Genomic DNA, 14095 nt, shown 5'->3' with positions numbered 1-14095 from the left:
TGCAAGTGCATTCCATTGCACAGTTAAACCCACTCTGTATTCTTGGGGGCGGGGGGCGGAGAAGAGAAGCGTCTGCTAAAAACGGTGACGAATAAGGCTCACAAACGGGGAGATCAAGCACCTGCACAATAAGGGGCAATGACAAGAAATCCACACAGTTAAATTGACACACCGAGATTCAAGAACTTGCATTTATTTACATGCACAAAAAAGCAACCCAATATTATATTCAGAGCATCTCCTCCCCCCAACAGAAAAATAAGGGTGCTGGGCTTTCCACAGGAACATATCCCACGACCCCCCCCCTCACCCGCAAGGCTTGCTTCTCAAAGCTCCATTGACAAACCAGCTCAAGTCTCCTCTTCGCTCAGCAACATGTTGGGTATCCCTTTAGTTATGGGAAACTCACGCCCAGTATCTGGGCATTTCAGCACACCTTCCACCACTTCCACCTGCACAAGAAGAAATATAAAAACAGCAGGTAAAGGGAACTGCACACCACTTTGGGAATTGAAAACAGGAAGTGTCAAGGTGAAGAGAGAGAAGATAGGTGGAGATATCACAGCATTGGAATGATGCTAGATTTTGTTCCTAGGAATTGAGGCAAGTGGTCAGACTCTGCATTATGACAGTTTTCTGTGGGTCGGGGTGGGAAACAGGCAAAGAAGAGGTTCCCTTACCTCCATCAGCACATGATGGACTTTTCGAAGGAAATCCTCATTGCTCTCGAAGTCAGGGATGGGCTCAGGGGGCAGGTCTGATCGGTGACCCAACTGCAGAAGGGTGCAGAATATAACAGTTTGTGCCATTTTCACAACCTTCCACTATTCAAGGACCAGTTATCTCTCTTTAACCACCAAATACTGTATATTTTACTCCAGCCACGAGCTTCACTCTGGCATTTGTCTGCTCAGGTGGTGGCAGAAGACAGGGTGGGCCCACCTCCACCAAGTCAGGAATGGAAAACTTTTCTGTCCTCCACAGGCAGTCTTGACTGACTGCAGGGAACCTATATGCTCTTTGCCTTAGATCTCTACCAGTCAAGTAACACACTTGAAAATCTGTGGTCTCCTTCCCCTTCCTATGTCACTTGGTTCATTTGAGACATACAAGCTGTCCATTCTCCAGACTGTGCAGAAGTCTAAACACAAGTTTATTTAGGCATACAACACCCTTCAGTTCATAAATTCCTAGGGTGGTTTACAGTAAATGAAGGAAATTGTGTGTGTGTGTGTGTGTGTACACACACACACACACACACAAATATAAATAGCAATTGGCTGTAGGAAGAGAAAAAAAGAGACTACACCTCTATAATTCTAGCCAGTCTCCCCCTACCCCCCCCCCAAAAAAAAACATCCAGAGCCAATTACTCACACTCTCCGCTGCCTCTACCAAAGCTGCCCATTCCACCTTGGGTACCATCCGCGCTGTGAACTCCGGGTTGAAATCGACATTGTTCACCTTCACTTCTGTGGCCTGTTAGAGGGGGGAAAGGCTGATGGGAGAGCAGCATGGCTCAAAGAACAAGGGAACAAATATTTCCTCCCCTGTATTTCCCTAAGTGTAGTAGGATTGCCAGAGGTGGGGAGGGGTGGAGGGGGAGGAGGACAGAGAGAATGGTATTGGAATAGGCATAGTCCACATGGTGCCATCTAGATGTACTTGGACTACAACTCCCATCATCCCTTACCACGCTAGCAGAAGCTGATGGGAGTTGTAGTACAATGGCATCTGGAGAGCTCCATATAGGCCACCCCTGCAGCAGAGCTTTATGCCACATGCAGTGTGGTAACAAAAGCATGACATGTGAAGTCCCAGGTACGGAATTCCATTTTGGCACTAAACTTACTAATGGTGCAAACCTATCCCAACCTCTATGGAAATAAACTCCATTGAACTCAATGGGATTATTTCCAAGCAGATATACGTAGGACTAGACTGTAAGCAGATATGACAAAACTGATGTGTATTACTTCTGCACCACAAATCTACAACAATAATAGTCTACAGATTACTAACAATCTAAATAAAGAAATTTCAGCACATGAAATGTGCTATATAAATGAGAGTGGCTAAGAAACTGAACTGAACTGAACTAGAAAGCCACTAATTCACTTGCCACATAACTGGCAAGTGGCCTTAGGGGGAAGGTGTGTGTGCGTGTGTTTAAATAAATCAGAGTTTTAATATACACCATTTCCAATGAGGCTCTGTTTGATACCCCAGAGAGCCACTACCAGCAAGTTTGACAAAGTTAGATGGACCAACAATCTGACTTGATATAAGACAGCAAGGCTGTATTCCACATACTCCACCTTGAGACCCTTGGAGAAAAGGTAGGAAATAAACACAATAAATAGAGACAAAGCTCAACCTTACAGCATTGTTTTTCAGCTAAACGACTGTTCATAGCAAGCACTATAGAGATACTAAATACTGGTGATTGTTGTCAGCAAGCATAAACACCAGATTCCAGTTAGGCAGCAAAAACAAAGCGGCGGGTGAGTGTGAAGGAGGGACCCTGGCCGTCAAGCCCCCACGTTATATATACTCTGCTCCCACCAACCAATTCTAGAGTGGGAAAGTGGGCGTGGTCTGAAGAAATCCCCGTTACCTGGATACGAAGGGGGAATCCTCCACCGGGCCTCACTCCTCGCACGTGGGAGGTAAGCATGTTGTGCGTCAGGAGCTTCATGTTTTCAGGACAGCGGCCACTAAAGCAAGCGAAGGTAACATGTGCGTGCGTAATAAGCCTCGGACAACTTCCGGTTTGGTTGAAAGGCCGGTTTCTCACCCACTTCCGGCCGTTTTTTATCACTCACTTCCGGCGATCATGCGCAACGGCTCCTCCGCGCGTATGAGAAACCTGACCTTCCTCCCAGTCAGTTCCGGTTAATTTTTGTTCCCAACCACGTGGATCTGTGGGTGGGGCAGCGTTTGTTTTCTAACCCGAGAGTTGCTTGGAAATGTGTCAAATAGCCATACAATATTGTTAAGTGTTTGTAAACAGGCGCGATCGGTATACAAAAAAAGTGCACACTGTGCACATCATAGAAGTGGCAGGCTTATTTGCCAATACTGTACAAAGTAGTGAGGAGCGGCCTTATTACGCAACTCGAAAACCAAAACGTTTGAAATTTGAATGCAAAGAAGGCCGAGCAAGCAAGCGCGATCCTGCACGTGCTTAACTCGGAAGTCACTCCCTCTGTCCAACAGTCTTCGTATTCCAAATAAGCACTGAACTGCGGTGCTTTGCAGCCTTGCAGATCACTCCTGTGTCTACTCGGGAAATAAATGCCGTTGAAACCTATGAGACACAACTCCCAAGTCAGGCCCTACTAAAATCACTGGGATTTACTTTGCGAGTAAAAACATGGAAATCTGTGCGCGCAAGGATGGGCCTACTCCCAAACACGCGTGGCGTATGAAAAGTCTTACTCGGAAGTGAGCTACCCCACTAATCATCAGTGGGGCTTACGCCCGAGAAAACGTACATAAAGACTGCAACCTGTTGCAGCCCATGATTGTGCCACATTTACTCAGGAGTACAGCAGGTCCTCCTGAGCTTCATGAGGTTTAATCCCGGATGATCAGCATACGAGAGGGTTGCCTGCTGAGGCTACGCGTGCTTCCTCGAGAGCAAATTTTCCACGGTGTTCAATAGGACGTACATATTTAGGAAATAAATGCCCAGATGTTCATATCCTGCAAAAGTAGGCTGCACGCCTACCTGTGAGTAAGTTGCACTGAAATTATTTCTGAGTCTTCTTTGGCGATCACTCCTAGCCGAATAAGATTGTCTTCCATGAACACGGTCGTAGAACTGGGACAATCTGGCCGAGCCGATCGTGATAATTCCGAAGCATGCAAATGAGGTGGATGCAAATTTCCCCATTAGCCCCCCTTGCGGTGGAATTAAAAAGCGGGCCTGGGTGCTTTGCGCCTGCACGACTTGGAGGAGGAGGACTTCAAAGGGCCGGGTTGCCGCGGCAGCTGTCACTCCCGCGATTTCCATGGCAACGAGGTGGAAAGGGGCGGAGGTGCTGGGCTGGCTGAGTCGCCGCTGGGGAGCAAGTCCAGGCTCCCCTCTTGGAAAGGGTTGGTCGGCAGCAGGGATCGTTCAGCGGGCCTTTGCAACCGGAGCACCAGCCATGGCGGCCCTCAAGGTGAGACCTAGGAGAGGGGAGTCTGCGGAGAGAGAGAAAAGACCCCTCTTCTCCAGAGCCCCTTGCAAAAGAGCGCCCCCTTCCAGCCCCATAGAAGCCAGGCAACCCAGGTCGCCCTATAGGGCATCTGCCCAGGGTCTGTGCAAAATATGCCCTCCTCCCGCAATGGACAAGGACAGCCCCACAGACACAGAGGACGGGCCAGCTTTGGAAGCCCCATTGCAAAAGAACAGCCCAGCCCCATAGAAATCCATCTGGGGATCCGTGCAATAGAAAGCCCACCCCTCTCCTGCAAATGAACACCCCATTGAGTACTGTTTAGGCTGTTTCACAGCTCCCCACAGTGCGTCAGCTCTGGGGCCTGTGCAATAGAAAGCATTTAGAGAAAAGTAGCCCCTGCCCCACACCTGTATAATAAACCCTGCTCCCATGCAGCCCCATAGAGAGTAGGACACTCCTCTGTCCTATAGAACGCCAGCACTGGAAGGCCCATTGCAAAAAGAAAAAAAACCTCCAACCTCATAGTAGTCTGGGATCTGTTTACTGGGGGGAGGGAACAGGCTGCCTCACAGCTCCCTGTAGCCCACCAGCTCTGGAGTCTATGCTATGGAAAGCCTTTAGAAAAGAGTACCTCCTCAAGCCCCATAGAGCAAGCCCACTCACTCCCATGCAGAAAAACAGCTTCACTGACGACAGATGGTTCCTGAGTTCACTAGTCCTTGGTCTCTGAAATAACAAGCCCTAACGGGAAAGAGACACCCCAACCTCAGGGAAATTGGGTGCATCCCTGACCCTGTAGAAAGGCAGCCGCCCTTGATCTGTGGGGCTGCCCCGCCCAGTACAAGAGTGAATGTCTAACCAAGGAATGCAGTGGGAAAGAGCACAGCCACTTCAGACGTTAAGCCCACACTTAAGCCAGTCAAATTCAATTTCTTAAAGGTTTACATGTTTCTGCTGTGCCTGTAGCAGAGGTTTCCTAGGGTTCCATTAGATAAAAATGGGACATGACTTTCTAGGACCTAGCTTGGGGGGAGAAGGGCAGTGGGAAAGCACCTAGCCCCATAGAACACAACCTCTAGGTTTCTTTTTATGCAATAATGGTCAGGAATGATGGGAATTGTAGTCCTTCAAAGGTGAGGAAGGCTGAAGAGACATTTTATCTGAGATCCCTCTAACCTTCCCTTGTCTGCCCCATTTGAATTCCAAACCTTGATCCGTAGCACATGTGCTTTACCACATACATTTAGGGTTATGGAACTGCAGGGAAACCCACATCCGTTAGGTCTGAATTCAGTTGATACCTTGGAGTTCCCACCACCAGAGCAAAATAGGAACATAGAAAGCCGCCTTATACCAAGTCAGACCTTTGGGTTTTGTCTACTGGCAGAAGCTCCCCAGAGTTTCAGGAAGGGGGGACATCACCAGCCTGACCTGGAGATGCCGGGAATTGAACCTGAAACCTTTTGCACTCAAAGCAGATGCTCCCCCACTGAGGTGCAGCTTTGTGTCCTCTTTCCCCTGGATCAGGGTTTGGGTTACTTGTGGCCCTCAGAAGGCTGCCAACAAGGGAATGTGGCCCTCGGGATGAGAAAGGTTTCCCCTCCTCCTGAATTAAGAGGACGGCGAGTCCTGTGTGCTTTATAATAATAATATAATAATAATTTATTATTTATACCCAGCCACTCTGGGCGGCTTCCAACAAAACACTAAAATACAATAACCTATTAAACATTAAAAGCTTCCCAATACAGGGCTGCCTTCAGATGTCTTCTAAAAGTTTGGTAGTTGTTTTTCTCTTTGATATCTGGTGGGAGGGCGTTCCACAGGACGGGTGCCACTACCGAGAAGGCCCTCTGCCTGGTTCCCTGTAACTTGGCTTCTCGTAGCAAGGGAACCGCCAGAAGGCTGTCGGCGCTGGACCTCAGTGTCCGGGCAGAACGATGGGGGTGGAGACGCTCCTTCAGGTATACTGGACCGAGGCCGTTTAGGGCTTTAAAGGTCAGCACCAACACTTTGAATTGTGCTTGGAAACGTACTGGGAGCCAATGTAGGTCTTTACTGCTCTTTCCTCTCTCTGACAGGTTGGAGACAAGTTGCCCAGCGTGGAGGTCTACGAGGGTGACCCTGGCAACAAGGTGAATGTGGCGAGCCTCTTCACAGGCAAGAAGGGGATCTTGTTTGGGGTGCCTGGTGCGTTCACTCCAGGTTGTTCAAAAGTGAGTAAGACCTGGGTGTGTCCATCTCCCCACACACCCTTCCAGCCCAGTCCCAATCTTTTTCTTTAATTATTCTTTATTAATTCTGCAAATAAAAATTAATACACCTTTATTAAGGCTGCAGATCATAAATAACAAAAAAAAAAAAATAATGAACGAAATCCCCAGAATGACAATAATGGTAAGAAAAACAAACAAATGAAATACAAAGACAAAAGTTAGCGTTTAGTCTGATTCTTCTGCCCTCTCCATATCATGCAGCATAAGGTTCCCAGGATACTTGGTACTGATCTTCCATGTCAAGTCTTTTATCTGTTGAGAATTCCATTAACTGGCATGCCTGGCCTGGTGTATTTGGGGCCTCACCTGTCCCAGTTTTTGAATCCAAACTTGATGGTACATTGGCAAGAGCTGTAGGAAAGCTAGAACGACAAGAAATCTTTTGTAAACAGCCCTGGGGCCCTCTGGATGAAGGAGGGTTTGTTTTTTAAAAAAGAATTAAGTAAAAAAATCTTAGCATTCAAACCGATGCTGTCATTGTGGTCAGATATGACCCTCGAGAACCACGGTTGGGAAGCAGGCCTGGCTCAGGCTAAGAATTGGGAGTGGGGTCTAGTAAGAATGGTGTGTTCTCAGCCTAGGAACCTCTGGCCTGAACACCTACGTCAGGGATGGGGAACAGATGAGTAGACTCCCAACTCCCATCAGACCTAGGCAGCATGGCCAACCATCAGGAGAGATGTTGTGATCTGAATGTTGTATCTGAAAAGATGCAGGCTCCCCATCCCTGGTGCTGTTTTCTGCTATTCGTATTCCCCTGTTCCCTTTATGTGCTACCCCATGACAGTCTCTGATAGTTTGTTCTTCCCTGTTGCACCCACACCCTGACACAGACCCACCTTCCAGGCTACGTGGAGAAGGCAGGACAGCTGAAGGGCAAAGGAGTGGAGGTCATCGCCTGCTTGTCTGTCAACGACGTCTTCGTCATGAGCGAGTGGGGAAAGGCTCACAAAGCCGAGGGAAAGGTAATGGGAGAGTCACACTTTTTAAAACAGTCAAGTTTCTAGTCCTTATGGTCTCTGACTCTTTCTTGCTCTCTCCCCCCCCCCCCACACACACATACACACCTTGGACTTCATATATGGCACCTCCAGGAAGCACTGGGTGAGACTTCCTGTCTGAAATCCTGGAGAGTCATTGCCAGTCAATGTGTTTGCCATTTTGGGATATAAACTGCATATAAATTTTAAAAATATTATTACTATTATTAGTAGTATTACTCTGCCCTTCACCCAAATGACCTAGTAGATTACAACAATTTATAATATTGAGCTAAAGGGACCAAACACAGCTTCCTATCTGCTCCCAGTTATTAGCTGGAGGCTGAGGGAATTCATATCCGGGTCCTCCAGCCATTGCAAGTTTGAAAGGCTCTTTGTGCAGGGAAAGGATCGGTAGTGAATTAAATGCTTGGCTCTCGTCCCCTGCTCTCTCAATCCCACTAGAACTGGGCTTGGCTGGATAGATCATCAGAGCTCTGTACCAACCCAAAGAAGAACAGAGGCAATACCCCAATGGGGACAGAAAATGCTCTCTCTGCTGCTTCTGTGATTCTCCCAGGCCCTGCTTGTGTCTCCAGATAGGCAAAGGTTCCTCGTTAAGCAAATCTCCTCTTCAGAATCCAAGTATGTTAATGAATTTAGATAGCGGAAGGGAGAGGAGGATAAAAAGTTAACAGGGCCAGAGGGAATTCTTCTTATTCTTGTAGTAGCAGAGGGAGGTAGACTGCTGCAAACTAATCTGGGAAGTTTTTAAAAAAACATGGCGGGAACCATGAGACGGAGTAACAGCCATCAACTTGGATTAGGCAAATTCCTGGAGTAGAAGGCTACCAGTAGCTACTAGCCAAGGTGGCTGTTCTCCCTGCACTGTCAGAGGCAGTTTGCCTCTGAATACTCACTACTGGGAATTGCAAGGGGGGGGGGAGAGAATTGCCATTGCTTGCAGGCTTCCCATTGGGGTCTCTACTGTCAAGGACAGAGTGCTGGACTGCACAGGCCGTTGGCATGTCCAAGGTCTCTTTGTATATTCTTCAGAGTGGGTTATGTACAATCGATTAAAACAAGATGCCCCCTGCCCTCAGGCTTGCAATCTAAAAAAAAAACAAAAGCAAACAAAAGACACCCAAGGGGAAAGGGCCAGCGAGGGCAGAGGTGGGGGAATTGAACTTGGGTACCATTTCTTAGAACACAGGCCACAGATTTATTGTTGTTGTTTAGTCGTTTAGTTGTGTCCAACTCTTCGTGACCCCATGGACCAGAGCACGCCAAGCACTCCTGTCTTCCACTGCCTCCCACAGTTTGGTCAAACTCATGTTCGAAGCTTCGCAAACACTGTCCAACCATCCCGTCCTCTGTCATCCCCTTCTCCTTGTGCCCTCCATCTTTCCCAACATCAGGGTCTTTTCCAGGGAGTCTTCTCTTCTCACGAGGTGGCCAAAGTATTGGAGCCTTAGCTTCACGATCTGTCCTTCCAGTGAGCACTCAGGGCTGATTTCCTTAAGAATGGATAGGTTTGATCTTCTTCAGCGATCAGCCTTCTTTATGGTCCAGCTCTCACTTCCATACATCACTACTGGGAAAACCATAGCTTTAACTATACGGACCTTTGTTGGCAAGGTGATATCTCTGCTTTTAAGATTATTTAGAGCCAAAGGCCAAGGCCTATCAGAAAAGAAATATTCTTGTCTGGCTCCTAAAGCTATGTGATGACAGCAGCAGGCAAGCTTCCCCAGGGAGAGCATTCCTCAAGCAGGGAGTCACATAATAATAGTTTCCTTTTGTTGTTGTATTAATAAATGTTGTTGTATTAAATTACTAAATGTTGTTGTATTAATAAATGTTTTGTAAAAGAATGGCAAGCAGGGTTTAAATGAAGACAGGAATCTGCCTTCTGCTGAGTTGGGCCAAAGATTTAATTGGTTCACAAAAATACACTGTCCATACTGACTGGGAGTGACTTTCCAGGGAGTTTCTTCCAGCTTTCTCTGGAGATGCCGTGGGTGATTGAACTTCTGCATGCAAAACAGGTGTTCTGCTACTAAGCTATGGCCTTAGGCTGCAAAAAGAGAGAGAGAAAGTCAGAGCTGCTTTCTGTATTCACCCTCGGCTATCTGAAATTTAGGGGAAATGCTGGCTGACAGGCCCAGACAGATACACAGAGATCTTTCTCTTCATTTCTCTCTCTCTTTTACAAAAGCTTATTTTCCCTTAATTTGGCATTAGGTGTATTTGTTTAATGAGCATGGTAGAAGTGGGAGGGTGGCTGGGAGAGGCTGTCTGGAGGGAGTGGAAAGACACCGCGATCCTGGCCTCAGCAAAGCAGCACATGCCTCTCTCCTAGAAGTGCTTTCTGCTTTGTCCTCCAGGCGCACTGCACTGGCAAGACTTGCTTGTGTAACTCTGGGAACGGCTGTTTCGTTTTTTATGCAACAGTGGCTTGCAACAGAGAGTGTTCCTTTTCAACGTAGGAACTGCCTTGCAGGATCTGACCAAAGTTCTTCTGTTCTGGTCTTGCGTAAAGGAGAAAGGCTGTAGATCTGTGGCAGAGCATAGCTGCATTGCAAGCAGCACATCCCAGGTTCAGTCCCCAGAATCTCCAGGCAGGGCTCAGGGAGAGACTCCTGCTTAAAAAGGTGGAAAGCCACTACCAATCAGTGTTAAAAATACAGTGGTACCTCAGGTTACAGACGCTTCAGGTTACAGACGCTTCAGGTTACAGACTCCGCTAACCCAGAAATAATACCTCGGGTTAAGAATTTGCTTCAGAATGAGAACAGAAATTGTGTGGAGGCAGCTGGAGGCCCCATTAACTAAAGTGGTACCTCAGGTTAAGAACAGTTTCAGGTTAAGAACGGACCTCCAGAACGAATTAAGTTCTTAAACCGAGGTACCACTGTACAGTTCAGGCATCCCCTCCATGTTGTTTTGTTTGCAAGGGGAGCAAAGGGGAATTCTGCCCCAGACAGAATCAGAAAAGTCTGCATCCAATAGTGAAAATAACATAAGGAAAGCATAATATCAGGGGAAATATACTTTGCAGACATGTGTACGTTGGGCAAATCTGAATACAAAGGGACATATGTATTAGGATAAATTAATGTGCCGGTGCATTTTATTGATAACTTAAATTTAAAAAATCTCAAAACAGATGTGAAAATGTGGAGAACTGAATTTGAGATTCTGAAATCCTCTCATTCGAATGGCCGCAGTCATTAAACTTTGGTGTTTTTGCAGGGTTTGTAACAAATTTATTTTAAAGGTTTGCGCTTCTTGGACGTCACTGCTCAGCCTGCAGCGATTCTGCCTGTTGGAATAGCGGCGGTCCCCTTAAATGTTTGTGTTTTGCTTTCTCTCCTCAGGTCCGGATGTTGGCTGATCCCACAGGAGCATTTGGGAAGGTACTGGAATCTCTTGTTGTAGGGCAGGGCTGAGGGAACCTTATTCCAGCTCTTTGTCCCCCACCCCCACAAGTCAACTTCACAGGTGGGCAGGGGGCCACCCACCAGACAATCATCTGATGCCATGTTGACATCAGGTGACTGACAAGCTCTCTTCAGCTGACCTATCAAAGTTGGCCTGTGGGGGGGGGGGTTGGAGGTGTCTGCTTCAACACTGCGCACTCGCAGGGCGTGGTTTGATGAAATGTCCTCAAGACCCCCTGTGGCAGAGTGTCAATGTAGGCTTTCTGTCCTCCTTGCTGCCCTGAAACACACATCTAGGATCTCTGGGTTGAAGGATCCTGAGCAGCACAGCTCAGACCCTCTCCCTGTCTGAGACCCCAGAGAGCCACTTCATATACCTCCATACTGCTGTCAGTTTGACACTTAAAGGTGGTTTATTTATTTATTTGCATAGATTGGTCCTATGTCCATAGCCACTTCAGAAAGAACAGGTGTGCTAGGTTGCCACCCCTAAGGGACCACTGTCTACAATCAACATGGAGAAACAACAGAGCAAGTTAGGAGGTGGAGGCATGAGCAGGAAGCAGGCCTGGTGCCAGCGGTTGCTCAGTAAGGCCAGATACTGGCCAAGTGTCCCGGAGGCTCAGAAAGACCCCTCGCCTATGCAGGCCAGCTGTGCCATCTTTACCTCCCTCCTCACTCTGCCCCAGGCAACTGAGGCTGATGGGAGACAAGAGTCTAGTGACATCTGAAGGGAACCCAGTTGCACATGGCTGCAATAAAGTATCATGTGGGGTCAGGAGGAAGCTAGGGACATTTTTCAGCCTGAGGGCCACAATCCCTTTTAAGCAACCATCCAGGGGCCACATGCCAATGCTGACTGGGGGAAGAGCAACAATTGTAAATTGTAAGTCAGTTAGTTTACATCCTCCATCCAGCCAAGCGAGAATCATAATTGGATATTTCAGTGACACATTCCAGCCAAGCCAAAAACACTCAAGGAGGGCGCAGATCGGGACCAGTGAGGGCTGTTACCTGGAGGAGAGTCCTGAGGATCAAAACAAGAGGTCCGGAGAACCACAATAGACCCCTTGATCTGAGGTTCCTCCACCTCGTGGCTAAGGGAAAGATCCAAAGGCTCCTGAGAAAAAGATTTTTTTTTGGGGGGGGGGGTCAACTGGAGGTGTTCAGGAAGCAGATCCTGGCAATAAGGAGTAGCAAGGGAAAATAGGCCGGAGTCATTCCAGGAAACCGGAGTCCATTTGACAGCTGAGAATGGCAGTATTTAATCATGCCTGCAAAACATGGACCCCTGGGTGTCCGGTTTTTGTTTTTTTATAACAGGACCAGTATGCATCTCCCTTCTTACTCTCCTCTAAGTTCCCACCCAATTGTTTCCCCTTTCACACAGGCCACAAACCTGTTGCTGGACAAAGAGCCACTTCGGGAACTTTTTGGGACCCAGCGATCCAAACGGTAAGGGGAACTGGGGGTTGGGGGTAGGAGAGGCAGAACTTTAAGACCTGGGTGGCAGAAGAGCAAAAGAACAAAGAGCCACCCTCTGCCCTTCTCTCCAAACTGCTGCACATCTTCTCTTGGGGGATGGGAAGAAATTCATTTCAGTTACGTTTAAAGCCAAAGTAAATCCCCGCTTTCCAAAACAGTATGAGAATTGAGAACCAAAACACAGCCCTGCTTTGAAATTTGCATGCATCTCAATTTTGTGACACAGTTCTCCAGCCAAAAGATGTTTACAAAAATGTGCACATTAGGGGGAAATGTGCATAATTGAATACATTAATAGAATCATAGAATGGTAGCATTGGAATGGACTCTTTAAGAATCATCTAGTCCAACTCCCTTCCATGCAGTAATCGCAGCTAAAGAATCCCTGATAGATTGCCATCCAATCTCTTAAAAAAAAAATGTGCAGAAATTGCTTGCAAAAAATGTGTAGCTTAGTCAAAACTGCATAAAAAATTGCTGTTTCTCGGGATAAAATTAGCACTAAAATGCTGAAGAACTTTAATCAGATTTAAATATATATATAGCAAATTGCCTCAGAAATGTGAAGACTGAATTTAAAATGACTGGAAAAATGAGAAACTGAGAACGCCAAAACTGACATATCCACTCTGGAGAGTTTGGCTGTTAGAACTGCTCAGGTGGTTGCAGCTCTGCCTGTTTTTGAAAGCACTAAGTTTTGGAGTTGAAGCACCTACACTTTGGAATTCCCTGCTCTTTGATATTAGGCAGGTTCATTTCCTGCATCATTTTTGGGCCTGCTTTGGAAACTGTAGCTCTCTGAGGGGAACAGGGGCCCCAGCTCCTTTGACAAACTACAGTTGTCAGGGTTCTTTGGGGGAAGCCATGGCTGTTTTAAAGTGGCCTGACACTGCTTTAAACGTATAAGTGCAGATGGGGCCTTCTTAAGTCACCATCCAAATGTAAAAAAACTAAACTTTTGCTTGTCCTGAGCCGTGTGTGTCTTCCATCTCTGTCTCCCCCTGCAGGTTCTCCTTGGTAGTCGAAGATGGTGTGGTGAAGGCCCTCAACATAGAAGAGGATGGCACAGGCCTCACCTGCAGTTTGGCCAGCAACATCCTATCTCAGCTCTGAGACCTGGCACACCGCGACTCCTAACCGTCTCCTAAACCCTGACAGCAAGAGACGCACAAAAGCACCCACCCTCACCTGGTTCTTACTATGCAGAAGGGATGGTGGGCTGATTTATTTCCCCCTCACAGCTTCTAAGATTTGGCCTTTACAAGGGCAGGGATGTGTATGTAGCTGCTTTGAATCCCTTCTCTGTCTTGACTCCGTTATCTTGGACGCTATTGCCTGAAATAAAAATTATACTGGATTTCTCTATTGTGGTATTCTGTTAACTGAGGGTGCGCCCATGCCAAGATGGCATTCAATTGCTTATTGCTGCTATTATTGTTCCTGTTCCTGTTGTTACCGTTGAATTATTAATCGTCTTCTAAAGCACCGTCTCAAGGTAATTTACACATAATTTAAACCAGCTAAAAATGAAAAAAAAACCAAAACCCACAACTATTTAAACCAAAACTAAAACCCTAACAGAGGTGGATGCTTGTGGAAAAGACTTATTTATCCAGCTGGGGGAAAGCCTCTAAACAGTCACAGTTTCACCCAAAGAATCCTGGGAAGTGTAGGTTTGTTAAGCATGTTAGGAGTTGTGAAGAGACCACTCGAGAGCTACTATTCACAGCACCCTTAACAAA

The 14095-nt window shown here is 47.0% G+C and overlaps 2 protein-coding genes and 1 long non-coding RNA gene across 4 annotated transcripts in view; 1 reads left to right on the top strand and 2 right to left on the bottom strand.

The window, feature by feature from the left end:
* The window catches only part of TRMT112 (tRNA methyltransferase activator subunit 11-2), a 31960-nt gene extending 29162 nt beyond the window's left edge, over positions 1–2798 (bottom strand). Inside the window, exons 1-4 of one of the 2 annotated variants that reach the window (XM_079958541.1) lie at positions 2618–2798; positions 1378–1479; positions 681–773; positions 341–452 (exon numbers count right to left, since the gene is read on the bottom strand). In XM_079958541.1, the coding sequence (XP_079814667.1) occupies positions 351–452; positions 681–773; positions 1378–1479; positions 2618–2698 (378 nt within the window). In that variant the 5' untranslated portion in view covers positions 2699–2798 and the 3' untranslated portion in view covers positions 341–350. Of the gene's footprint in view, positions 1–177; positions 453–680; positions 774–1377; positions 1480–2617 lie in introns of those variants that run through there. The other variant, XM_079958540.1, reaches the window with a different exon arrangement.
* Positions 2799–3923: 1125 nt separating this feature from the next.
* On the top strand, positions 3924–13710 carry PRDX5 (peroxiredoxin 5). The gene is made up of 6 exons (XM_079958595.1): positions 3924–4169; positions 6251–6385; positions 7279–7410; positions 10806–10844; positions 12259–12323; positions 13361–13710. The coding sequence occupies exons 1-6, from the start codon at positions 4017–4019 to the stop codon at positions 13464–13466; spliced, it is 630 nt and encodes a 209-aa protein (XP_079814721.1). The 5' UTR covers positions 3924–4016; the 3' UTR covers positions 13467–13710.
* On the bottom strand, positions 6478–8964 carry LOC307205897. Its single transcript, XR_013834170.1, has 2 exons — positions 7513–8964; positions 6478–6807 (listed from the first exon to the last, which is right to left on the bottom strand). It is a non-coding gene; the product is annotated as an uncharacterized lncRNA (long non-coding RNA).
* Positions 13711–14095: the final 385 nt, after the last annotated feature.

This window comes from Podarcis cretensis (assembly GCF_951804945.1).
Source record: "Podarcis cretensis genome assembly, chromosome: 16".
Classification (NCBI taxonomy): Eukaryota; Metazoa; Chordata; class Lepidosauria; order Squamata; family Lacertidae; genus Podarcis; species Podarcis cretensis.
The sequence above is the reverse complement of the archived record's forward strand: the minus strand, read 5'-3'. Positions and strand labels throughout refer to the sequence as shown.

What these genes read in the sequence shown, in the direction of transcription:
- PRDX5 (XM_079958595.1), top strand. Translation starts at nt 4,017, where the DNA reads ATGGCAACGAGGTGGAAAGGGGCGGAGGTGCTGGGCTGGCTGAGTCGC. An exon ending in TCACTCCAGGTTGTTCAAAA is followed by an intron (nt 6,386 to 7,278) that starts GTGAGTAAGACC and finishes ACCCTGACACAG; the next exon opens with ACCCACCTTCCAGGCTACGT. An exon ending in CTCACAAAGCCGAGGGAAAG is followed by an intron (nt 7,411 to 10,805) that starts GTAATGGGAGAG and finishes TTCTCTCCTCAG; the next exon opens with GTCCGGATGTTGGCTGATCC.